At 42.0% G+C, this 27297-nt stretch overlaps 1 protein-coding gene across 6 annotated transcripts; it reads left to right on the top strand.

The window, feature by feature from the left end:
* Positions 1–279: 279 nt before the first annotated feature.
* Positions 280–26385, top strand: DAZAP1 (DAZ associated protein 1). 6 transcript variants are annotated; one of them, XM_086767643.1, is made up of 12 exons: positions 280–434; positions 5653–5693; positions 6138–6304; positions 6641–6706; positions 7335–7442; positions 9789–9837; positions 14357–14439; positions 17835–17988; positions 19498–19527; positions 19958–20098; positions 21037–21219; positions 25358–26385. In XM_086767643.1, exons 1-12 carry the CDS (start codon positions 403–405, stop codon positions 25528–25530), a joined length of 1227 nt encoding a protein of 408 aa, XP_086623769.1. In that variant the 5' UTR covers positions 280–402; the 3' UTR covers positions 25531–26385. The 6 variants fall into 6 exon arrangements, with proteins under 6 accessions (XP_086623769.1, XP_086623768.1, XP_086623771.1 ...); XM_086767642.1 differs by having other exon boundaries at positions 7332–7442; XM_086767645.1 differs by lacking the exon at positions 6641–6706.
* Positions 26386–27297: the final 912 nt, after the last annotated feature.

Below are 27297 nucleotides of genomic sequence, written 5' to 3'. Positions count from 1 at the left end.
CCGCTCCCCCCGCTCGCTCCCGGCGGACTCCCGCTCCCGGCGGCCCCCGCGCGCCGCCCCGCCCCGCCCCGCCCCGCCCCTCCCTTCCCTTCCCCGGGCGCGGCCCCGGAGACCCCGTAGCGAAGGCAGGTGCGCGCGCAGCGGCGGTCGGCGGCGCTGAGGGAGCGCGAGCGCGCGGCGCGGGGGGGGGGGGCGCCGGGCCGGGCTGGGCTGGGGGCGGCCGCTGCTGTTGCGCAGCTCGGGGAGCGCCCGGTGGGGGGGGTGGGGGGTGGTGGGGAAAGAAAGAAGACGGCGAACGGCGAGGAGCGCCCGCCCGCAGCCCGCGACCTGCCGCCGCCACCGCCGCCGCCGCCGGAGGGGAGAGCCGGGCGCGGCCCCGGATACCGCCGAGGAGCCGCCGCCATGAACAGCGTGGGAGGCGCCGACGAGATCGGGTGAGGCAGGGGGGGCGGGAGGAGGAGGAGGAGTAGGGATGGGGGTCCGCCCCCTCCCCCCCGCCGCCTTTTCCTGCGCTCTGGGGGCCGGGGGGGCCGCGCCGGGAGGGGAGGGGGACGCACGCCCCCCACCCCCCCCGTGTCCACCGCCGGGCCCGTCCGCCATGCTGGGACCGGGCGGCCGCCCCCCCCCACTTCCCCCCTCTCACGTGACCGGCCCGCGCCGGGCTGCGGCAGGTGCGCGCGGCCAAGGTCACCCGCGCGCCTCCTGGGAGCCCCGGGCCCGCCATGGCGGCGGGGGGGGGGGACGGGACGGGACGGGACACACCGGCCACACTCGCGGTTTGTTTTCCCCTTGTAAGGGGGGCGGGGAGGGTGTTAAAAACCCACCAGTGACTCATCGGGGCTTCCCCACCCGTGACCGGCGGGGCCGCGGCTTGGGCTCCTCGTGGCGGGACAAAGGCGGCGGCCCGTAGCTGCCCGTCCGAACTTCCCCTCCGTTGCCGGCTGCCTCCTGCCCGCCGTCCTGCTCTGCGGGCTCCGTTCCGGGCAGAAAAACGTTTTAGTTTTAGTTCAGAACCCGCCCAGAGATTTTTGTGGCTTCTCCTGACTGATAGCCCGACGTAGCTCTCGTCCTTCTGAGATGCGTTGGGCATTGTTCTAGCTCGCTGCTGTGCTCTAAAGCCCAACGACGTTTAAACGATGAGACGGTAGGCCTGGCACATCAGAACTGAAAATAGCAGAAGTAAAATAAATTAAAAAATAAGATCGGCCGCTTAGCTTTCACACCGAGTTTTGGCACAGAATATGCACGTCGTAACTGGTCACCTTTTTTTGAAACTAGAGTGGACGTGAACCAGTCTTCTGTTCCCGCGCTGTCTACACCGCGTCATAAGCTGCCTGTTTACTCGGCACCTTCTTAATTTGTACAGTCTTAAAAATGCGAGAGTCAGGACAACTGTTTTGAATATAACGTGTTGCTACCAACAACACGCGTTGCGTGAGGCATGCTTAAATGTGTAGATTTTGCTCTGAAATTAATTTAATTTGGGCCTTAATTACTCTCTGCTGCTCTGATGGGCAGAGTTCTATGTGCTGCTGTTCTGGAACTGCAGGTGAGCACAGGCTGCGAGTTACTTGGTGAAACACTGTCAGCTCTCATCCCAAACGGGCCCGGTTGTTGCAGAGCTCATTCCCAGTCGCGGACAACTTAGATTTTTGATCCTTCTCAGTTGTAATCAGGTTTGAAAGGATTAGATTTTAATCAGAGATGGTAATTTACTTTTTTTCTTCTCCTCTAAAAGCGGTCAAACAGAAAAGTGAAAGCATAGAACGAACTGCTGTTTTAATGAGCTGCCGGTAGTTGTGAGAAGGAAGTTCTATTTTGAAAGCTGTTGAGAGATGCAAGTCTTAATAGGAAGTTAGGAATTTAATTGCTTTTCTAGACAGATTTTACGTTAAGAAAAAATAATACTTCCGAAGGCTGTAGGCCTTGCAGTTACATTGATATGAGTAGGTAGGGCTTTGTGAGTGTTACTCCTTGTAATTAGTACTTGGAACTGTTTTGAATAAAAGAGAAGTGAAATTGTTCTGTCCTACAGGGTGAAGCTCCTTGGATCACTCTAAGAGAAATGACAGATGTTAATCAAATGGCCGGATAATTTTACGTAGGCAAAGTGTTTGTGCTTTTGCTGAGTTTCGGCACTTTAAAAATACCCGTGTGCGCTTTTTTACTAATTCTAGGATTAGCTGCTTCAGTGACAGAAACATTTCTGGCAGAATAGAAGAATAAATTAGCAAGTAAAATTTTGTCACTAAATAGTTGAAGCAGAACACGTGGGTTTGTGAAACTTGATTAAAACTTATTAAACGCAGTATACCTTCTGAAGAGCCGTTGTTCCGCTTCCTGCTGCCAGTCCGAGGAGTGCTGCCTCTTTGGGTGCGCCCTGTCTGTGGGTGTCTTTCACTCGCTGGTGTGCGGCGCACGCTGTTGTACTGTCCGTGGCAGAAAGACCCGCCCAAAGAGACGGGCGGGCGTTCTGCGTTCTCATCGGCCTCGTGCTGGGCAGCTGCTTCATGTGCCGTTGAAGATGGGCTGTAGCATCCACCTAGTGCTACAGTCTGTAAATATGTGGAGGTTTGCGTTTTTGAGGGTGGTGTATATAGGTGCGAGGACAACGACGTCAGCAGGCTCAAACTGATGGCGAAACTTTAGTAACTACCAGCCCATGAACAAAAAGTTTTCTGGGTGGCCGGGAGGCAGCATATGTAACACCTTACGAACAGGCTGATGATGCAAGCTGAGCAGAGGCGAACAAACACTCACCTAGTGTTATTTCGTACGACCGTCTTGCATCTGACAGCTGTCCTGTACGATAATGTGTCTGGATTTTTGTGTTGGGTAGGGATTAGTTAACTCTGGTGTTTGCCCAGTGTGTTCAGACCAGTCCATCCGGGAGTCGGAGGCTAGAGCAGGCCTGGCTCTTGGCACTCTATATAGTGTGCATATAAGTAGAAGCTGTGTATTTACATACAGCTGCTGTAGCTGACCTTAGGCAACCCTGCTTTTTTGATTGTTAAATGTATGTAGGGTGACTACAAATAATTAATAATGGAATTGGAAGGTTTCAGTGACAGTTAACTGCAGGGAGCCCTCCTTCCCTGTAGACGGCTTGATGTTCTGACAGCGTGCAGCTGGTATTTTTAGATTGATCTTATATACCAACCTATCAAATTTAGTTTTAAAAAATAATCCCGAAATGCGGCTGGTCAAGAAAATGTAGCTAGCACACAGTCATGGACCATCAAAACTTTCACGTGAATATAGCGTTAGGTTGGTTACTTTTTTTCTTTGCTGTTAGGAAATGAAGTTATTTCCTTGTAGAACTTTCCCTAAAAATAAAGGCACAAGAAAGAGCACATAGATTTGTGCGTCTGTCCTGTGTGTGGAGAGGAGACCTAGTAAAGGGCCAGCTGAAGCTACCAGGAAGTCTGCATGTGGTGACAACTGTTGGGTGGAGTTTGGCTGTTACCAGAAAATGACCTGTTGCTGAAAACTGGCTGATGTTGAGGAAGCTCTTTGAGCAGATGCCACGAGCAAGCGCTTTGCCAGTAGAGGGAGGTGGGAGGAGTTCTCCTCTCCTTGAGAAAAACTTTGTCATCCTGAAACATGCAAGTAGAAAACAGGCCTGCTTTCAGAGAGGGCTGGTAGTTGGTGAAATGTCCTGCTTGTGCTGTTTTCAGATGCGTTATGATAATGCAGGAGCAGATGCAGCCACTGTCTGCTGTAACACTGTGAAGACTGGGCTTTCGTTGCATATTACCAGTGCAGTTATTTTCTGGCCTGCCTAAGAACATGCTTTGATCTGCTTAACAGTTGGTAGTCTTTTTTTTTTCTTTCTTTTTCTTTTTTTTTTTTTAAAGATAGGACTTAAACCAGTGACTTAGAAATAAAATTTACCTCGATGGAACAAGACTTTTAGGTACCATGTAGCGCTGAATTTAGTCACCCCTTATTTTCATGTGCAGTATGCCTGCACTCCTAAGGCACGAGTTTAGTCACTGTTGGCTGTTGCGTAAGAGTCGTGATACAATGCCGTATCACAGAGAAGTTAAGCAAAGTGAGGGACTGCTGGTTTCTTCTCCAGCCCTTGGACCTTCTAGGTGCAAGCCTTTCACTTCACTGCTGTTCCCTGTGCACCAGCAGCTCTGGGACTGGGGAGGGTAACTGCTTTCTTACTGCAGTGAGCTGCTCCTCAAAAAAGCAGGTGAGAGGAAGTTGGTTTTTGTTTTTTGGTTTTTTTTTTTTTTCCTTCCTGTTAGAACCTCAACTTTCTCTGTTGAAGTGAAGGTGCACTAATTCCCAGCCTCAGCTCGGTTGCAGCTATACTCGGATATATCTGAGGGTGAGTAGAAGACAAAGCAGGCTATGGTTCCTCTCTTTGAGGACTGATAAGAGAAATAGAGGGCATCCTCCAAAGATAAACTCTCCCAGCACTTGTCTGTGCAGACCCATAAAACTGTTAACAGAAGTTTGAGTTGGTGCTTGAGGTGGCTTTGAACTAACCGGTAATTATGGAGTAAATTACTTTACATGGAAGCTGTGTCGCACCCTAATGTTGATAAGGAGTTGCAGAGCAGGCAGCCTGGCATCTTGCTGCCTCTTTTTGTGCACTTGCCCGAGTGCTTCGGCATGCTCCGACATGAAATGGTGCAGATTTGGGTGCTCTTCTCGGAAGGTGAGGTTGCTTCAGATTTGACTTAAGTTTAAGCGTGGAGTTTAGTTTGGGTTTTGGCCATGACTTTCTCATCTATTCGGAGAGATCTCTAAACTAGATTGTGAAATGGTTTCACAACTAATTGGTGAATTAGTGCTACTCTGTTATTTAGTGCTTGCCTGACAAGTTTGCCTTTTATCTTAGACTCTAACTTGGTGGTTCTACTTTTGCTTTCATTTCACTAGAAGACAATGGTAGACAAAAGTGATTCTGACTGGTCTTTCTAGGTGAGTGAGGGAGTTAATGGAATGGACTTGGGTACTTAAACTGGCATGGCTGGTTTTCTGTCAGTTTGCTTTATCTCAGAAGTTTTGGATTTTGTTTTTGTCCTTAAATTGGAACCGCGTGGACCCTGCAGCTGTTTTCTTCTGTTGCTCAGAGAAGTTGTGTAAGTAACTTAGAGCCAAGGATCTAGGCCTTGAGAGGAACCCAAATGTGCCGTTTTTAGGGGGGGTGGGGTTAACCAGGTGGATCACTTTTCAAATAATTTCAGTGATGCATTGTACATATTTTTCTGAACTATGAAGTGTTCTGTGCTGAAATTCCTTTCTGTCCCAAAAGAGCAGGTAAATGTACTTCGTGTGATGTTCAATGTTGGGTTTTTTTTTTTTCCTTCTGGCTACTGTAATGATTTCTCAAAGCAACACTGCCTTCTCAAATACCTGGAAATAAGAAGTTTGGAGGAACTTAGTCTTTTCTGATATTTCTGTCTTCCCTTAGAATAAAATGTATTCCTGTAATAAGCTTACAATCTCTGTTCATTTTGTGAACATTTGTGTGTATCTTCATGAAAGAATAGGCTTTGTAGAATTCTAGGCTTTGTAGTGTATTTTGGAGGCCTCGTTACCGCCAGGCCTCTTCAGAATAGCTGACTTGTGCATTAAATAAGATGAAGCATCTGTCATATAGCACCCTAAAACTGCTGTATGCTTCATTTGCAGAAAACTGTTCGTGGGTGGCTTGGACTGGAGTACGACACAAGGTAAGCTATGTATTTTACAGTTGTTGAGCCAGGTCTTTGTGAACAGCAGAACAATGTACAGACACACAGCTTTTTAACTGACAGTACTGTGGTAGGAAGATTTGGATGAGCTGTACTGCTCTCTTCTGCTAATGAATAATTTTTTTTTTTGTACAGATAGATGTTAATTGGTTTTGGTTTTATATTTTCTGTCAGTGTTTGGTACTGAAGTTTTTGTCAACTCAGAGATGACAATTTTTTATCATTGCTTTACTACGATACTACTTTCCTTTTGTATGAGTGGAAATTAAGGAGTATATATGATTTATTTAGAGGAAGTAAATAATTTTCAAAAGATGAGAACTTATTTAGCAGTTTCGTTTATCTTTTGCTTCATAATTGTGAATGCAGCCTGGTAAAGTTAATATCTGGTTCTGTTTAATATGTGCCTTTTTTTTTTAACAGAAACCCTTCGTAGCTACTTCTCCCAGTATGGAGAAGTTGTAGACTGTGTAATAATGAAAGACAAGACAACAAACCAGTCTCGAGGATTTGGATTTGTCAAATTTAAAGATCCTAACTGTGTGGGAACAGTACTGGCCAGTAGACCTCATACGTTAGATGGCCGAAATGTAAGTTGCCTTTGTGTTTTGTTTTGTTTTCTTGTTTGTTTGTTTTCTTTTTTCCCCTGCTTCAGAACTTTCTGCAGCAGACTGCTTCAAAGATCTGTTTTAAATTCTGGCTGCTTATTTGCTGACTGGATAGTGTAAAAGTTGCCTGGTTGTTGCTTTCGATTATTTATTGCAAGATAGCTTTAACTCAATGATTTGTGTCATATTGTAGAAGTGATACATTGACTTTGATCTGAGGAGCTGGATTTCAGCAGTGCTGTGTTCAGCTGCCATAAACGTAACTTTTAGAACAATATTCTGCATGCTGAGATCTGACCAAACTGGAACTTCTTCCAGATTGACCCAAAGCCATGTACACCTAGGGGGATGCAACCAGAAAGGACACGACCGAAGGAAGGATGGGTAAGGAAAGATACTTAGTGTATCCTGCCTGATTTCCAAGTTTTGGCTTACCCTCTAGCAGTTGAATTTAATTCACTGGGATTATGTCCATGTTTTAAAATCAGGAGTCAGTACGCAGGCCTTGAATTGTATTTCTGAAAAATGGCTTCTACTTAGATCTCCATGGTAAGACTCCAAGTATAACACAGTGTTAACAAACGGTTTGTGTTTGCATTAAACTCAGTTTGTGGGTGTGGTATTTTCTTAAGCTCTTACCCATGCTTTCAGTTGAGTTCTTCACATCTTGAAACAAGTGTCTGGAAGTGCACTCGCAGGACTGGTACTCTTTTACAGCCTACTTCACACCCGGCTGGTTAATACGATTTCATTATAAAATGAGTAAATGGCCTCAGAACGCAGTCCCTGGTTCTCTGATCTTCTGAAGAAGAGAGACTGGGTTATGACTGCAAATGCTGATCTGAGCTCTGAACATGCAGTTGCCTCACTTTAATGAGTAGGAGATTTCAATCCTGGAGCTGGCTCCCCCTCAACCTGCAAAAGACCATTGTTCTTGTTTAAATGTAAGATGATAGAAGTAGCCAACTTTGTTGTCCTTCTGACTGAATTTTTTTCCTCCTTGATTTAGCAGAAAGGATCCAGGAGTGATAACAATAAATCAAATAAAATTTTTGTTGGTGGGATTCCTCATAACTGTGGTGAGACAGAGCTCAGGGAATACTTCAAGAAATTCGGAGTGGTGAGTCATTCAGCATGATGGTAGTTATCAGTTGGTTGCAAGATGCTTTCCCTCCCCAGTTCCTTTTCTTAGATTTTGTCAAGCTGTCAGATTTTGAGTTAATTTAGACAAACTGCTGTAGGAACATATTGAAGCATTTTGTGATAAACTGTAGTAAACGTTCATCATCGTGAAACGTATCTTGCTGTTTGTCAAAATCTGATATGTAACTTACTTTGCTGCTACTGTTTCCTTTAAGTCTACCCGATGCGTTATTCTGTTCCCTTCTTGCAAAAACTCACAAGTTGAGTTGGCTTAAGAGTAATTATTTCTCTTCTAAATTGGTAACTTACAGCTTGGCAATTAAGAAATTGTTGTTGAATTTTTTTTTGGCAGGGAGGGGAAGTAGTTCAGTGAGCTTCTGAGATCCTCATCTTTGCCTGTACAGATAGGTTAAAGTTTGCAGTCTCCTGCTATTATTTTAGTAATAGTAGTTGCTTTTAAATCGTCATCTGGGTTCCATTGTCCCTAGAACTTCCATTCTAGAGACAAACTACTACTCATGTTATGCACCCATTTTTAATTCCGTTTGTAACCTTGGACTAAAATTATTGTATCTTCTGATTATATTTTTCTAGTCAGTTTTAATTTCCCATTTATCATAACTAGTGTTGCCCCTTTTAGATGGTAAACTGTTGAACTAAACTACTAAACTCAGCTGTGAACTAGTTTAAGAACCTTAAAGATTGCCCGAGTTAAATTCAAGACTTGTGCCAGTGAGTGTGAACGTGCCACCTTTGAGTGGCATTTAGTGCGTTCTTTTGATTTTATTTTTTTTAAGTCATAGCCGCTTGAGATCTTAGAGAAACAAGTTTATAAACAGTACTGTATTTAAAATTTTATTAAGGTAATTTTTAAAAATATGAGGCAGTGGCTAACAAATGTTTCTTTAGTTTGAAAGGCTGCAGTTAACTTGTAAATAAAAATGGGGGAGCATGTTCCACAGCTGTGGAGCGTAATTTCTAAAGGCTCTTCCTCGCAGACTTTTGGCTTTCCAATTCTGACCTCTGGATGGCTTGGGAGATACAGGGTTATGTTTCACCAAATATAGAAGGCAACAGCCGTTAAGTGTAAGTGCGTTTAAAAGTAAGTAGTAGACCTTTAACAATAGTATAGAAATTGTGGAGTCTGTGTAGCATTCTTAACGAGTTATCTTTGGAGAAATAGAGGCTATTATGTATGTTTTGTGGCCGCAGAGTGAAGAGACAAAAGCAGGCACTGATTCTTAGGCGTAGTACTTGCTTGGTAAGTTAAGACCAGCGTGAAGAAGGGGATCCAAATGGACCAGTGGGGAAAAAAATCTGGCACTGTCACATGGCGTGATCCCCAAATGGGGATAAATCTCCACTGTTAGCATCCAGTAGGATATATACAAGTGAGTGTATATGGTATAACAACTTGAAAAGTATATTTTCTGTCTCTAAGTGAAAGGTGGATTTGTGTCAGATTTTAAGCTAGTTCAGGGGATTCTAGTGAAAAAAAAAAAAAAAATTCTAAGACTGACTTGAAGGTGAAGATGTGATTCCGTGACGTGATTCCACACATTTTGTGACTGCTTTTCTGTACCTGAAAAATTGAAGGGCAATTCCTTTCAACTGTTTTAATATCGCCTTGACGTAAATGTTTTGTTTGAATTGTAGCTTACAGTGATGCCTATTCTGAAAAAAATACTGAAGCCCTCAAACAGCTTACATTTTCAATTTTTTTCTTGTTTGTTTTTTTTTTTTTTTTTTGTTAAAATCCTACTGATACTGATCATCCATAACATAGGGGGTTTTCTGTAATGATATTTAAAGCATCGGTTTATAACTGGCATTTTGTGCCACACTAATATTCAAGTAAGTAATTCAGAGAAGCCGTGCAAATTCTTAAATGTGTTCGGAGTTAAAGCTGCTTTTCATGTTGAGAAGGAAAATGCTTAAAAAGGGGAAAGTAATCTTTTAAGAAGCTACACTGATAAATAGTATGTTGAAAACCAGAAACCTTTGGTTTTTTTAGTAGGCTATACTATGGGTATAAACAGTGTAGCAATTTCAGTGCTAGATTAAAATCTTAGAAGTGTGATGAGACCTTAATAAGCCACAACGTAGCAGCTTTTCAGAACAGATCGACTCGGGATTTTCTTAAACTCCTGTGAAGAGCAATATTCCCAATTTGTTTGCGCTGTGCTAGGACAGACTGGTATTGATGGCTACATTGAGCATTTAATTGTGCTTTGTGGATAGAGTGCAGGAGACCAGCCTGTAGTAACTGTTTGTAACGCTCCCCTGGTAGCACAGCTAGTAGAATTTCCCTTCTCTCTTCCAGGTCACTGAAGTTGTAATGATCTATGACGCAGAGAAACAGAGGCCCCGAGGTAAAGGCTGATCTAGTTTGTCCTTGAAATTTCTTCATGCTTTCCTATAGTCAGATGGCAAACTATTTCACACCATCAGAAAAGGTAGACTTTTTTTTTTTTTTTTTTTTTCCTTATGTTGCCTCAGGAAAAGGAATAATTCACTGGGCAAATATCACTTCAAGTCTAGACTCTTCACCTACAGCTTTAGTTGGTATCTGTGCATTTAAAGGCAGGTGTTTCATGCTCATTTATGTTTTTTTTTTTTTCTAGTTTTTTAGTTGAATGAAATTTGATTCTCAAGCCACTTCTGTGGCTTAAGGTACTATTGGGGGGTGGACATTAAAAAAAAAGAGAACTTCCTCCTGTTCCACATAAAAGATATGTTGATGCCTGTAACTGCATGGGGGGAGTATACCAGTTCAGAGTACGTTTGAACATGAGATGAGAACAGAATCCATCCATTGTATGCTTTTTGTCTTGGTTAAATGGCTTAACTTAAAGAAAAACACTTCTTAAACTACACAAAATAATTCTGAAATACACATATTTTTATTGGGACATATAATCCCTGTGTGCTAGATGGCTTTTTTAAGGGGAAAAAAACCAAATCCAACCTTGAATTTTCGCTAGAATATTTAAAGAAGTTGGTAACCTTTGGTCAAAATATGAAGCAAGTTTCATGTAATCTACCTTCCATTGCATCTGTTATCTGTTTGACAATTAAGAGGCAATATTTTAAATGCGTGAAGCTTAGTTGCACCGACCACCTTGTAGCATGTTCTACATGCTAGAGAATAGTTTGCCATCTGAACTTTCGTTTCTCTTCTGACTCGTTATTAAGAAATATATTCTTCACTTCATATTTATTAAGCTGTTAAGTCTTAGTTTTATTTTTAATTTAGACATACATCCTTAGTGACATATTTAAGTGTTTCATAGTAAAGTATGGTAATGTTAAGTAAGTTCTTTCTTTTTTTTTTTTTCTTTTCTTTTCTCTCTGTGAATTGTTTGACTGTGATTAACGATATCTCTTTAGATTTCTTCTCTCTAGGTGATAATTTATCACAGAGGTACAGGCCAGTTCCGCAGTCAGAGGAGGGACAGGCTTTGTCTTTTATTGGAGTGTAAACGAAGTTTCAATATATTTGTTTTTTTTGTTTTCTTGCTTTAGCTATGTTAATCTTCTTTCAACAGATATCTTTTATTTAAGCAGAACATAAATTCATCTATTTAAGTGCTCTAGACAATCCAATTTTAAATAGAAGAGGTAGTGGAGACAGATGTGGGTGTCTGAATGTAATCTGTGGCTGAAGTTCTGAAATATTTCAGTAATTATTGTATCATCTATATCTTTGTAATATTTAATCCCAGCCTTGCAGCCTCTGATCAAAAGGTACTAAAGTGTCATGTCTGGTCTGGATTAATCCTGATCTCAGTTAATGGCTTCTCTGCTTAAAACTATACTAACAAAAAAGAAAATTCTAGGTGGAAGCTTAAGGCAGAAGTGACAGATTGGTGGGTTTGAGTACATGTCTGTCCCCATCCAGCGTGCAGATGTACTGCAGAGTACTTTCTCCTTTAATTTTTCTAACTTCTTAAACAGTGTTCTTGAATCTTGTTGCTCTGGCTTTCATTTTTATTCTGTTAAGTTCTATTATGTAGTGGGGTAACTAACTATCATCTCCAAAAATGGCCTTGCTAGTCCCTGGGGATGGGCTAGGAAAAACTCTGTATTTGGTACTTCTGGTCATACATCTCAGAACACGCTTTCTCTTTCTGATCTGTGTTCTGTTGCATAGAGCGCTACTCAGTCTATACGCTTGTCCTTTTAACACGGTACCTAAATGACAAAATTTAGAAGGTAAATTCTAACTTTTTCTACTTGTATCATTCTGAATTTTACCCTCTTGCGTTAACTTTACCTCCTTGCATTTTTTAACAGATCCCTTACTGCATGTCATTTTACTAGCTTGCTGGCAGGAGAAGGGAAAAACTATCCCCATTACTAATCCCTGTAGCATTCATCTACCTTCAGCTTCTCACAAGAACACTGGGAACCAGATTCTCAGTTAGTGTCAGAGCTGCAGTGATGCCCTTGAGGAGCCAGCTGGGTGTCTTTGAGTATCCAAGTCGTCTTTGCTTACTCGCAGTCCCTACCTGCTTCTGTTAGCTCTCCTGCAAGCTGTGCTTTCATCAGAATTCTTTTCAGAGTCCCAAGTATGAGCGCAGCCAGCCTCGTTACATCTTAAAAGAAGCAGTGGCTTTGTGGCAGTCTCTGCTTCTCCTGCTTTCTATTCTTGCCTAAATCAACAACTGTGAAGTAATTTACAGGTTCTTGCTGTGTTTGTTCTCTTCCTCCCCTTGGCTGCAAACCAGCGTCATTGCTGTGTTTGGTAGTCCACTTGGGTTCCTGCTAAATGCAATTAGTTTCTCTAGTCTTCACTAAAGTCTTGTCCTTCAAAAAATAAAGCTACTGGATGATAGACTTTGTCACTTTTACTGTAGTTAAAATTTTATGTTGTTGGAATTTTGCTGTATATTGTACTCTGATTTCTTCACTGTTCCTTATCTTGTGGTGTTTGGCCCTTTTGAATCCCTTTTAATTTTTTTTTCCTTTACTGTCTTCCTCAATGACCTCTTATTCTCCTTCTTTCTCCCCCTCCAAACTCCATCCCTGTACCACGGTCTGTTCCCCTCCTTTAGTCTTCTTGGAGTCAAGTTAAATGAGTAACCTTCATGTGCAGATGGTATCCATCATTTTTCTTTCCCGTGCCTTTTTAGATAAAGGCTGTAATACTAAATGTGTGATTTAAATACAAATACTTTTATTTTGGCTCTAATACTTAGATTTCTAGTTAACCGCAGACAAATATATTGTGATGAAATGCTGCTCTCAATTTTGAGGCTGCTTTCATCACAGATGAGCAAAACTTCGTTTATACTGCCAGTCTCTTGTGTGTGGGAGATGCTAAGTTTTTTCCTTTTTATTTTCAGTTTATTTTAGTGACGTCTTTTGCTCTTGTTGCTGACAGCAGAATTTGACCTGCTGGAATCTATTTTGGCCTGTATCTTTGTGTATTTTTTTTATATATAAACTTTCTCTACAATAGGCCTCTTTGGGCTTACCCAACTCAGTTGGATAAGCTTAGAGAGACACTAACTGTTATAGATAATGTATTTTCTGTTTAACGCTTTAGAGCAATATATGGCTGCTGTCAGCACTAGCTGCAAAGCAAAATGCAAACCAAGGGGGAAATCTTGGGTTTCAGAAAAGCAGAAATGCATCCATGTTCCATATGCTTTTGATGCCGCACCTCATTTTTCTTTCTAATTTTTATTGCTCTACCCTTAGCTAATCTAAAGAATGGCACAACTTATGTACTGCATGTGTTCTTACCTTTCCTGGGATTTGGTTGTTAAACCAACAACGAGTGGTTGATGGCATGAACCAGCCTCTGCGTTCTGTGAAATTAACCACTATTTTGCCACTCTCTCGGCAGTATCAGCAGCTACAACCTAAGTGCAGTGGTTCTCAAAGTGTGACCTCAAAAAGTGGTTTAGTCCTGGGGCTTTGCCTCTTTTCCAGCATCTCCTACAGGCATCAGACCTTCCCCCCACAGGCTTTTAAAAAGCTGCTGGGTTCAGCTGAGCTGCCACCATCCAGGGCTGTGGTCAGATAAAAAGGAATGAGCCGTCCTTGGGGATCTGAAGCAGTTAACAATGTCCTGGGCAGAAAGAGGGACTGAAAAGTATTGTGTAGGTTTTCAAGAGAAAAGCAACAACAAATAAAAAAAAGTAAAATAGATTAAGATAAGTCAGGGCAAGTATCCCACTCCATATAAGCAATGCTTCTTTAGTTGGCAGGAGTTGCTGTCCTTGGAAGGGGTAATGTCTGTTATCTGCTTTTTCTAAGGTGTGGAAAACTTGAGAACCTCTGATCTAGGTTGTTAGTTTCTGAAGCTTCTCATTCATCCATGGGGTGGTAAAATTTTTCATGCTTTAACAGCTACATTTCAAAGACAACTTTCTTATTTTCCATGGAAAATACTCCCTAATTGGAAGATGGGTTGAGGGATGGGAGGAAGTTGCTTTGCAGCTTTGGGGAGCAGGGACGTAGTAGGTTTTCTTTGGGAACCTAGTCTGAATGAGAGATAGGAGCAGCAAAGTTGCTTGACTTTAATCTGCTGTCCCACAAGTATTTTGTTTTTAATCCTGTGGCACAGTTATATTTATGACTGTGTTAGCACTTTTTTTTTCCATTTCCTGGTAGGTGAGTTAGGAATAAAATGAAATTAAAAGATAGTTAACAAGCTCAGTTTGTAAGTTGCATGTGTGAAACCAAGATCAGGCATTAATTGCCTAATTACAGGAAGTATCCATTGCAATTTTCTCAGATTGACTTTTTTTGAAAATTTAACACAAGTCTCGGTTATCTGAAACCCCTGCTTGAACCCTTGGTCCGCCCCTAATACTGTTCATCATCCTGTTTTGTGTCACAACACCCTGCTACCTTGATTCACTCTTCGTCGTTGGCTAGGTTTTGGATTTATTACTTTCGAGGACGAACAATCAGTGGACCAGGCTGTCAACATGCATTTTCACGACATCATGGGCAAAAAAGTGTGTAGTTGTAGTTTTATTTTACCTTAAGAAAGAACCAAGTCTTGGGCAACTAGCAATTTCACTGGTGAATAAAACTTAATAATGGATTCAGTTAGGTGGGAGAGCACATATGTCCAAATTCAAGGCTTTATCCATGAAGGTGGGGAAAGCCTTCGGAGTTTGCTTGAACAGGCGAGAAAGGCAGTTAGTTTGTGGGCTTAGCCCGTAGAAGAGCTGGATCTTGAAAGCCTGAGAACTCAGGCTGTGGGCTCTTTTGGTTTGGGTAAGGCCTTGTGCTGACAGACCTGGGGGGCTGCTCTGGCTGAGCATAGCTTACATTGGATTGAATTGATGCTGACTGCCTTTGTTTTGAGCACTGCTTAGGTGCGAGAATAGAAGTTAGTTGTTTCCAGCTGTTTGCAAATCGGAATCCCAATGAAATCTGAGTTGTTCAAGGCTTGGTTTAAGATACCACTCCTTCAGATGTGTATTTGATACTCAAATTTTGAGGTGGTGTGAGACAATCTACTTTATGTAATCTTATACTTGAAAAAGAAAAAAAAAAACATCATGAAGGATTGGTTTTTAAAAAAATTGGGTCACTTACTGTGAAACTTTGATACAAACCCACGTACTCTATATAGTATTTAACCACAGTGCAGTTAAGTGACCTCTGGTTGTTTCATCTTCATACTGTGTTGTCAGCAAACGGGTGTTTGATAAGGAGGAATTTCTTAGGCTTGCTTTGATGTTACTCAGCAAGGAACATGCTTGTACCTGTGGGGGGAGAAAAAAAAAAAAATAAACCAAAACTAAAAGCAAAGTAAGTTGTTGCAGGACATTCAAGTTTTATACAGAGGATATAACTTCTTAAAGAAAAATTAACCGCAGGAAATTCTGGTAAATTTAAAGTCCTTGCAGCTTTACAGTATATCCACACTTTTTAAAGTAAGCATTAAAACTGCTAGCCTTAGAGTGAAAAGGTTTCAAGGAGACACAAGAACGCTGTCACTTTCCTTAAATTATTACATTGTGTAATTTTGCATTGTCTTTTAAAGTCTCTCTATGTGCTGATATTTTGTAAGCATTTATTTAGCTAGCAGGGGATATATTCTTGCATAGCAGTGGAATTTTGGTTAATCGTGCAGTATATAATGGTTTTTATTCCTATGAACTTGGTTTGGGCTTGAGGGGTGAGCTGATTTCCTGATAATGGAAATGAAGCAAATGAAGAAATGTGCTTTTGTAATCAAGGACATTACTGTATGTTCTTGATTACTAGTATTTTCCTCATGTGAGCAGTTGAGCATTCCCATTTCTGAGCAGATGCACTGACAGCAGTAAATCTAATTTGGTATGTGTATGAATTATCTGTATCCTATGTACATCCCCTGATCTTGCCTTGGAATTGCCTTAAACTTACATGAACTACTTAAATAAGAGGTCACATCACAAAGCAGCGTGCTAGATATAAATCAGAACAAAGGATAGTACATCTGCTGTAACGGTTCTGGGAAAGTATGGAGAACCCTGTGTGAGCCTCCGAAATGTCACCTCTTTGCTGCCCGTTTTCAGAATACGTCAGTGCTAATTCAGAGTTCTCTGTAGTTTCCCAAACAATCTCAGTACCAAAATGAAATAATCTATTTTTGCCTGCCCCCCCCCCCCCTTTTTTTTTTTTCCTTTCAATGACATAAAAAGCAGAAATATGCAGTGTTTTTTCAGCTCGGAGCAATGGAGATCCCTCATTTCTTGGTGTAAACTGGGCTTTAGGCAGGTGTAGAATTTTAACCGCCGTGCTAAGAATATTGCACAGGGATTTTTCAGTCCTCAGTTTGGCAGCTCAGCATTTCCAAATGTGCATTGAAAAATTAATGGGATTCTTCCACATAGATTAACGAACTCCAGATACTCCGCTCTCTTCATTGACTAATAATGCCTACTTTAAAAATGGTGTCTGTTTCTTTTTGGTAATTAAAAAGGTATTGCTGAAATGAATCCATATGTTGTTGAAAGGGAAAAAAAAAATAAAATTGCAAGAAGGACTCTGCTTTTGTAAGCAATAACTGAATTCCCTCAAGGCAGATGTGTTAAGACTCATTAATTTGAGTCCTTTGAAAAATTCCCGTGGTTCCTCTCTGGAAGGGCCTTCAGCTGACAGAGATTTGGTTACTGTCATGTCTAATGTCCTTGGGGCATCTGCAGCGGGGGAGGGCGGGGGGCTTTGTCCTTGCCTTGTGCCTGCTTCCTGTTTGTTCTCTGACATGAATGGTTTTTAAGACATGGCAGGAAGAATTCTGAATACTTTATTTTCCATACTACTCAGGCCCATTGATGACTGAGATTTATTTTCTTTGTACTCTGGCAGCCATTAAAATTAATCATAAAATAAAAAAAAGGCTTTAATTCAGCATGCATGAGTGCTGAGAGTGTTTCATTAAATCAGAAACTGGATTTTTTTTGAGAGGTTTATATTGAATGTGCAGCTTATTTTAAGTAGGTCAAATGCACTTATTCGATGGCTTGGAACACTAGGACATTTTATCTTTGAATAAAATAAGTTAAGCACTGTGGCTTACTAATTTTAAAAACAGGAGGGTTTTTGTCACTGACTTAACACAGTATGAAGATTTGCTTCTTATTGACTCAACTGTCCATTTTTATTACTTGCATGTTTGTTTACTTTTTTGTTAGATGTAATGTAAGATTCTCTTATCACATCCATTCCCTCTGACATTGTTTGAGTTAATTGAGATTCTTTAAGCGTTAGCCTGGGGAAGGTAAGTCTTTATCTTCCATTAGACATTTAAATAAAATCTAAGTTTAAAAACAAACAAACAAACAAAAAACCCAAACAAACAACTGTGTGTTTCTCAGGTATGAGCAGAATTGAAATTGTAGTTAGATGGGGTGGGTTTAAACCGTAACTTTCAAATGAACCCCAAACACCTTTGAATGGTTAAAGCATTAGTACCCTTTTTCAGAGCGTACTCTTTACTCAAAGTTCTTTTTTACTGAAAATGTCATCTTTACAACTCCTGCCTTAAATGTTAAATTAGTGTATAAATAACTTAAAAGATTATGCTTTTTTTAAAGTGAAGAGCCGTTGTAAGAGGGTACTGCTGTTTTAAGAGTAAAGCCAATGAATACTGTACTATGATGAAACATAAGTGATTTGTAGGATGTTTTACTTAAAATACCTCAATAGTAGGACTTGTAATGTCTTACCATCGTATATATTGTACCTGAGAAACATTTTTAAATTACTGGCCTTAAGTTTAATAATTAAGTATTTAGACATAAGTCATAAGATGCTAAGTGTAGTCTTAAGTGTAATTAAGGGTGTGTGTGAAGGGAAAGGGGGGTATATTAACCTGCACCATCTCTCCTAAATGGTGGCTCTCTTTGTTTAGGTGGAGGTGAAACGCGCAGAACCTCGTGACAGCAAAAGCCAAACTTCAGGGCCTCCTGGTGCCAGTCAGTGGGGAAGCAGGATCATGCCAAGTGCTGCCAATGGCTGGGCAGGTCAGCCTCCTCCGACCTGGCAACAAGGATACGGCCCTCAAGGTACTTTAGTCATCTTAGAGCCCCTGCCACAAGAGCCTTGCCTTTACAGCTTGCTGGTAGTTTGGTTTTGCTGGCAAATGACAGTATTCCCAGGTTTATCAGTGCTTTTGTTCTGCTGGATTATGGATAGCAGAACTAAAATTCCACATATCAGTCCTTCTCAAGTCTACTGAGACTGTTCCTTTGCTTCTTTTCCTAAAAAACTTTGTTCCATAGGACAGAAGTCAGTAGGCTGAGCTGAGTCTAGCATGTCCCAGGCAATGCTTCCCCTACTCTGTTCGGTTCTGCCTCTGCCCAAATAGAATCGGCATGGTTTTTGGTGATGCGGAGAAAATCTTGAGAATGCTCAACAGCTCAAGTTGTGACTCCAGCTATGGGATTGTGGCCTGCCTGAGAGCCTAATGGAAAAATTTTGTTGAGATACGGGTTTTCAGGGGTAAGGCAGTTTCAAAGGAAGTTACAAGTAAAATTTGAAAGGAATGAGAGAAGAACAGATGGTCTTGTCTTTGGATTTTATTGCTTAATGTAGCCTGGAAAAATAACAAGCAGCTATGGGGCTAGCAGTGGTGCAGGGGAGCACTTACTGCATATAATTTTCTTGATTTAGCTTAAACCCTTCAGGGCCTAAATGAGCAGCCATGTGTTTTGGGTTTGATGGCTGTAAGCCCCGCAAGATTTTGAAGACAGGATAAATATGCTGAGTTCATTCAAAGACAATTTTGACAACTTATGGAGAAATACGGTGATATAATTGAGTCGTGTTTGACAGAACAGAACTTGCTTGCTCTGATATAGGAGAAATTTTCACCTGGTGGGTTAAAGGGAGCGTCACTGCTTCATCTACTGCTACGATAGATGATACCTCAGTGGAGGGATTGCTTGTTTCCCCATGGTGCTTATTAACTTGAAAGCTGCAGCTGAGGCTTTGACATTCTGCACAGATGTGCTAATCTGCAACTGCGCAAATTGAGAAACCAGATTATTTTCAGTGTGGTTATTTGTAGAGAAAATTATACCTGATCTACTGGAAAGGTTAATGTAAAGCATAAATGCATTTATCTTTCCGTCTTCATGCTGCAGTGAATGCAGAAGATGTTTTTGTGGTTCAAAAAGTTAAAAAATAACTAGGATAAACCTGGTAGTATATTAAAAATGCCTTGGATGTGTAGTCTGCTGTCATTCTTAGTGGTTTTGTTCTTTAGAAAAGTACAGTTTCCTGCACTTGGTACGCTCATGGTTCTTAAACGCTTCATCTGATTTGTGTTTGGGAACTGCTGTCTCTTCTGTGCATCATTTGCTGAATGATTCAGAGTCTTTACAGGATTGCATATTCAGAAATAGTCCAAGACTATTTCTTCGACCATAAAACCAGATCTGTAAGGGACACTGGGAGGATTCCCAGTCTGTTCCAGAGCCCAGAGCAAGATCAACTGTCTTTAAATCATTCCTGGTTTATAGTACACAACTTCAATGCATGTGTAAGTTGCTTTTTTTTTTGTTCTGTTTTAGGGATGTGGGTGCCAGCTGGACAGGCAATTGGTAAGTAGCTTATATGGAACCATTAAAAAAAAAAAAAAAAGTCCTACTCGGCAAGGGTGCAGCTTCTTTAAGAATTCACATTGATTTGTGGATTTCTGTAGTGTTTAACCTGCATTTAAAAGCTTGATTGAATTTGTCCTGAAAGAGCAAAGGAGAAGATAGTGTATTCCTTACAAATGAGTAATGGGAGCTGACACACATCCTGCTGTTGCCAACCATGCTAATTTGTTATCAAGGAATTACATTCTGAACTGCAGTTATTTACAGTAGGGGATACTTGGAGGACAAATATTTCCCAAAGTAAGAATTCATAGAAGATTGAGACTGCATCCGAAATCTATCAGTGTTACCCCATCTAGAGGATGCTGACTTAAGCAGCAACTTTTCATTATTAAGCCGCTTTAGTTCTTGGTTTCTCTTAATTTTCTAGGTGGATATGGACCACCTCCTCCAGGAAGAGGAGCTCCTCCACCACCACCACCATTTACCTCATACATAGTCTCAACGCCTCCCGGAGGATTCCCACCTCCACAAGGATTTCCACAGGGCTACGGCACCCCTCCACCATTTAGTAAGCGACCTACAGGACTTTGAGTACAGTCCGTCACCAAATTCTGTTTTCAACTTTTGCTCATCTTTCTCTGGACTTGGATTCCCCCCCATCCCACCCCCCCACCCCCCCCCTCCTATTTTTCATCTATCCTTAGGTATTTAACCTATTCTGAGCTATAATTAACTAGGTAGGTACTTTTATTAGTGAGCTGGGTTACTTTTCTTCTTGAGTGCAGTAATCGTTTGTTACGTTTTCTAGTTTAAATCTATGTTGCTGAACATTTAGATGTATTGTGTACCCCTGTTATGACATCTGAGAGACAAGTTAGAGATTACTGCATGGTGACCTGGGCTAGACACAAGCTGGGATTTTTGGAGAAGCTTAAGGAATTAAGGTCGCAACTGGCATTGGAAATATAAATAGGATTTTAGTGTCTACCCCCTCAGGCCATCTTTTGAAAAGTATTTGCAAATTTGATTTAAAAAGAAGGTGAAGAATAGCACCCAGTTATCTAGAGTTGCTTTTTCTGCTATGAAGAAACCATTTATTTGGGACGTATGGTTTGTTGGTTGGTTTGGGTTTTTTTTACCTCCTAAGATCTTGAGTAATATGGCTTCCTCCTCATGTTTCCTACGTGTGCATGTGAGCACACGGAGTTTGGTCTCTAGTTCTACTTTGTCACTTTCTCTTACTGGTTGCTGGTGTGGCTGCAGCCTTCCTTTGGGCTGAGATTTTGAATGATAGAAGGTTTATTGTTGAGATCTTTTAGCCACAGTCATTGCCAGAGTGTAGGCGTGAGTTGCTGTACAACCAGCTGTAGGTAATAAACGCTTTGGTTTTAACAGGCTTATCTGAGTTGGGGTTTTTTTGTATAATACTCTATAAAGCCAAACAAGAAGTCAAGGTGGTGTTTACCTGTGTCTTTTCACATGTATTGTACTTCCCTCATGTTTCAGGTTTTGGTTATGGTGCTCCGCCTCCTCCACCTGACCAGTTTGCCCCACCTGGAGTACCCCCTCCACCTGCCACTCCAGGGGCAGCACCACTAGCTTTTCCACCACCACCACCACCATCTCAGGCAACTCAGGACATGAGCAAACCCCCAACTGCTCAGCCAGAATTCCCGTATAGTCAGTTTGGTAAGTAACTGCATACGAAATAAACTGAGCTTGGTCTTTCTCCCTTTCCTGCTTTTCTTTTATACGTGGGTAGAAAGTCAGTGTTCAGAAGCAGTTTCCTGACACTGAAGGCACTTCTTTCCGGGATGGGAATGGCAGCCACTAGCTCTCAAGTCATCCTTAAATCATGCAGTATTCTAGCCAGAAGGTATTTTGCTTTGTATCCTGTGTAAGAGTCCAAGCTGTGTGCCTTCTCCTCCTTTCCTCCCATTCCTTTCCTATCTGTCTCAAATTATAGTTCTGCCTATAGTGTGTAATGCGTGATTGTGCTGTATAGATAATTGTTTCAGATAGCCAATAGAAGACATTGATGTAACAAGTTTTAAGCCAGGTAGACAGCACTAAAAAAAACCAAACAAACAAACCACAAAACAAACAAACCAAAAAGCACTGAAAAATTTGCTAGACAGGTGCTTGTGCTCCTGGGTAAAATTTCTGCTCATCCCTATTGAAGCTGAGAGGAAGTTCTCATCTTACTCTTCTACTCAGCCCTATTTTGGAGCGGTGTTGTCCAAAGAACTGTTTCTGCACACACCTTGTTTTTTTTGTTTGTTTTGTTTTTTTTTTTTTTTTCTGAGAAGGGATTGTAATTGGTTCATTTTTTTTTTTTACTTCTGCAGTTAACTTTTTGCATGCAGTAGGCCCGTGGATTAAGACTGTTCCTCACTTCAGCAAGCTCTCTATGTGTGATAGTGCCTGCTTGCTTCATTTAAAGCGCCAACTGTTACAAAGTGAACACTTTGTAAAGTTATTTAAATAAATACTATTTGAAGTTCCAAAAATGTAAAATGGACTCTGAAGGAAGATTAGTCTTTTGGATGTGTTCATAAAGCAAGCGTATGTTTCTCATGTTGAGGAATTTGAAAAGGTTTTCAGTTTGTTTGGCAGAAGCACACTTGCTTTCAGAGATAGCTTTGCCTTTGTGACTCAAAAGGAAGTTTTTCTTGTCTTGCCAGAACTTGTCTCTTTGCAGACTCTTTTTGAAGGGAGGTGAACCCTGCTAAATAAGTACACGCCTGTGCACAATCATTTATATTCAGTGGGGAGACAGTATTTGGGATGTTTTGGAAGTTCAGGAAGGATCTATTTTCCAACATTGTGAAAAACTGGGGAGGAGGGGTTCCAATATTTGGTACCACTTGCCTCTTGTATGTTCTAGGAAGCCTCTTTGCCAGTGAAATATTTCAGGTGTTCTTAGTTAGTCTCCTCAGAGTGCTGGGTAGGGAGGGATGAGGGAGGAAGAGGTGTGTGGTACTGCATTTTGAGGAAGAACGCTAAGAAGGTTAGTTGTTTACACCACAACTGCCGTTAGTCTCTCACCTCAAGAGTGCTTTTGTAGCCTGAAAGCTGTTACAAGTGCCAACAGGGATGAAGGTGTTTAATATGCTACAGTGCCGCAGAATCATCCACCTGTTCATAAAGCTATGTGTAAAATCTTTTACAAGAGCTTCAGCACTTCATGGGATTGCAAATTAGTTAGCAGCATTGCTGTACAATAGGCAGTCTAGCTGATCTGCATGTATTTATGTAAATGCATAAAGCTTATGGGCTTTAAAGAGGGGCTGAGATATCTGATCATTGTGGCATTTTAAAATCTGTCCTGGCTCGACAGCATCTTAAATGCTTCTATGTTTACAGCTAGGATGAATGTAAACACTAGTAAATTAAACACTAACATGGGTGTGTCTCCCTTACCCGGAAAAATTATCTCTGTACAGGGCTCTCTGGGGGTTCGTCACCCTGGTCTCCTCATTTCTTACTAGGGCTGGGTACCTATTCTCAAGACCCTTCAGGCTACGTGCCAGTACTTTGTTTACACTCTTATGGTCAGGCTGAGCAGTGAGAAACCTAGGTAGGTGGTACCTACTTACAACCAATGCTCTTGATATATATGCGTTTGGGACGTTAACTTGTGTGTTTCTTGCACGGTCTCTCTTAAGAGGGTGGGGGGAAATGATGTGGCTCAAATGTTTACTTTTGTGAGGGCAATACAGTTCTTCATGTTCATTAGCTGGCTGAAGTGAAAACTCATGACCGAAGTACGAGTGACGCTGCTGTTCACTTCCTAATCTCAGGCTTTATCCTGCGTAATTGAACTGAGCTCAAGTTCTTAAGCCAGACAGTGAAACCATCGTGGTCGGCACGGCTCACTTAGAGAGCAGAGCTGTCTGAAACCACAGATGAGCTCTGTGTTTTACTGCGAGGCGCTGGCGCAAACTGAGAGCTGCGGCAGGAGTTAAGGAAGCAGAGGGAAAACAATATGTACTTAAATGTCTGGCTGTTCAGGTTTATGCTGTAGGTGTCCTGTGTGATAAACAAATTGAGAACTGTGGTTTCCACCACTTAATGCTGTAACACTGCAGCATAGTGTTACATAAAGTGAGAATAACTTGATTTTTTTTTTTTTTAATTAATTTTTTTTTCCACTCCGAGCCTCACCCCTTGGCAAACAATTAAATTGTATTTTTGGTTGCCTGCTTATCTCTGAAAAAATGACTGGATTAGCATTTTGAGCTAATAGAGGTTTGTGATAGATGTGTTTTAATGCTCGTTAGTGGTAGCAAGTCCTGAGAGACAGGCAGAGCTTGAAATTGAAATACTGAAGACATGCTAAGAGACTTTGTTTTGGATTAAGAGCATTAAACCTGCTTTAAGCCAGCATGAGAGAAGCAGAACTGCAGGAATGTACTTAGTAATTAGGATTCTTAATACCATCTTTCATAGCAGAGGCTCGCACTGATGCCACTATTATGATTGAGTCGTATTTAATTACAGGAACTTTTATTAAATTTCTCAGTATTCTTAATGTGCATCTACTTGTGCTTCATATTGGCAGCAAGAATTCCAGCAAGTCTCTCGTCTTCACCCTTTCTGCCTATCCCTGAATTCTGCTTACTCAGAACCTGTTCTGAATCTGGTCTTTGGCAGGGATTATGTTGCAGAGCGGTGGTCGCAGCCCCACTGAGTCGGCAGGAGGGCAGTGTGGCAGGAGAGAAGTGTTTGGTTCCTCAGATTGAGGAAGAACAAGATAAAAGTTAACTTGCAGCATGCGTTAGTGTAGACTTTGAGACGCAGTAGCCGTTCAGGCTTAAAACTAACTGAGCTCAGATGCAGTTGGTGGTGAAAGGGATGTGGGAGAAGGGCTTTATAGTTGCTTACTGACTGCTGCTTCTCTTTAGCTGGGCTGGCAGTATTTGCCGCAATCCGCAGTAGCAATAAGGTATCAGATTTTGAAATGGAGCTTTGTTTTTTGAACATGCAACAAATGTTCTTCAGCCGGCCTGCGCAGTGAGTTTTCGGGGAGGGGTGTTAATTCTTTCTAAGGGCAACTTTGGACCTGGAGTTCCATTACAAAGTGTATGATGGGTGCAGTAGTCGCAGCCGTCTGGATTCTGCTTTACCAACTTTGCCCCCTCATGTTTCAGTTTACATTTTTTTAATTGAGTACTTCTTGAAAGAGAGGCTGATTAGTCGCAGCAGCGCTCCATTTTTTGAAAGGGAATTTAAGATCGTCTTCTCCGGTGTGTCAACGTCGTGGTTTTGTTAGTGAGGGGGGAGCCCCCCTCACTAACAAAACCGCGACAGTCCTTTCAGTGAATGGAGTTTCTCACTGTCCAGGAAAGATGTACAACGCCAGGGTCAAATAACTCTGTGCGGTCAGTCTGAGCTGCTGCAGTGTAATAGTTGTGAGATTTCAGGAAAAACTTTCTTACTCATCTCTGTTGAACCTGACAGTACTGATTTTTAGCCAATGAAAACTCAACTCAGAACAGAATTAAAATATTCAGGAGGAGCTGACAGCAACCCTGCAAGCTACTTCAAGCTTCTGAACGGCCATGGTATGATAGTTGAACTACCAGCCTGGGTAGGATTACCTCAAAAGTGAAAACTACCATTTCTGCTATTCAGTTCTGCTTTCTCCGTTTCTTCTGTATAGAAGGTAAATAAGTGCAAGAACTGAAAGCAGCCGCTTATCTCAGCGTGTCAGACTGAGCGTGGCGGGAGGGAGCGGCATCAGGTTTTGAATTTGCGCCTCTGTTGTTGTGTGTGCAGATGATACCGGATGCTCACTCTGCTGCCTTTTTCCTCTTCTCCCCAGGGTACGGACAAGACTTGAGTGGTTTTGGACAAGGTTTCTCTGATCCCAGCCAGCAACCCCCTCCCTACGGAGGCCCCTCAGTGCAACCATCAAGTGGCCCACCTGCAGGAGGAAGTGGTTTTGGACGAGGACAGAACCATAACGTGCAAGGATTTCACCCCTACAGGCGCTAGCGTGGGCTGGCAATCAGGGAATTCTGTCCACACAGGGATGTCTGGTACCAGCTGAACCCAGGAATCCCAGACTTCTGAACTTGTGACAATCACATACTTGATGGAAGAAAAACCTAACAACGTTTTTTTGTTTGTTTTTTGTTTTTTTTTGAGGGGGGAGGGGTGGGGGAAGATGGCTTCTGAAGGCAAAGCTGTGGGTGTTTGGACTGCAGTTTTTAAATATTTTCCTTTCTCTAACCCATCAGCACAAAATAAAGAAAATGTCACTGGTTCAAACTACAGGGTTTTAAAAATGTCTTCAGCTTTAATTCAAAACTTCAGGTTTCTTTTTTTTTTTGAATTATTTTTCCTGAGCCTTTGTTTTACCGTATATTGTAAACTTTTATGTTTAAAAGAAAAAATATATACATTTACAGATTGTGAAATTTTTAAGAGAAATTTTCTACTATGTATGCTGGCTTATTTTTTAATTTAAAACAGGGTTTCCGTTAGCACTGTTGGAAGTGAGGGTCAGCTGCAACCTCCTTACTCCTGACGTTAGTGGTGGGGCGGATGGTTCAGAAACTCTGGGAGCTAAAAGAAATCTACTGAGTGTATTTTGCTTTTGTTACCTGATGGTATAGAACTGGTAACAAGGCAGGTGCAGACTTGTTGACGCACAGAGTCACTTACGAAGCACGGTGTTAGATCTGTGCTTCAGATGTTTTCAGATCCTCTGTGGATTTCATTAGGGGTTAACGGAGGCCTTGTTAAGATGTAGATTTCCCTCAGGCAAAAGGTTTAGGTGCGTTTTGCACTAACCAGTGATTACCCCTGGTTTGAATAAAGAGAAGTACATTTGGATTAGAAACACAAGCCTGTCTCCATTTTTTTTTTTTTTTTCTTTTGACAAAGAAGTTCCTTGTGAATTTGTGTTTTCATGAGAGATCAGTTGGCAGCCTGACAGTCCTGTCTTAACAGCACTATACAGGCTTACGCTGTGCCTCAGTGGACTGTTAAACTGCTAGCAGTGGAATTAAGTCAGCAATTCTTTGTGCCCTCTCAACTCTCACCCTCTTCCTGAGAGAACCGGCTGTGCTGTGAGGGGTCTGGGGTGGCAGTCGCATTTGCGAAAGCAAATAGAGGCTGCGGAGCCATGAGAGCTGTTGCTGGCTCTGACCTGGATTGGATTTGATGCGGTGAAGGGCTCTTGCACCAAGTCTCCACAACCTGCTGGCGTGGCTGTCGTCAGAGCTGCAGGCGGGTCACCGGGTCGTTTGCATGATGGTGGCAGTGATGGGCTTCAGTTGAATGCTGCTCGTCATCTGACCTGGAGGCTTCAAGACGCTGTGAAAAATCCGTTCATACAAGCTACGAGGAGCACAGGTATCTGATGGATTTGTGCCCCTCCTCTCTTTTTTCCCCTCTTCTGAAATCCAGAGGTAACCTTGCGGTGATGTGATCTAGTGATCGCTCAGAGGTCACGTTCCTCATTTCCGCCCTGCTGCGGTGAGCGTGCTCTGAGTACCACTGATGGATGATCTCGTTACTGCGTACCCTCTCTTTTGGGAGTTCTCTCTGTTACTGCCGAGAGCAGCATAAAACGGGTAGGACAGGGGTTCACGAGCCTCTTACTGTGTAGATGAGCGTCTGTAACTTTGACCTGAGTCTTCTAGAATATCACTTCAGTGTTTGTCCCATTGAAACGCAGGGTTAAGCCCATGGGGAATGAACTGTCCTAACATGGTAAATGAGCGCTGTGTGGTGAAACGGGTCATGGAGGGTGAC

Source organism: Chlamydotis macqueenii, chromosome 26 (genome assembly GCF_036417535.1).
Source record: "Chlamydotis macqueenii isolate bChlMac1 chromosome 26, bChlMac1.mat, whole genome shotgun sequence".
Classification (NCBI taxonomy): domain Eukaryota; kingdom Metazoa; phylum Chordata; class Aves; order Otidiformes; family Otididae; genus Chlamydotis; species Chlamydotis macqueenii.
The sequence above is the reverse complement of the archived record's forward strand: the minus strand, read 5'-3'. Positions and strand labels throughout refer to the sequence as shown.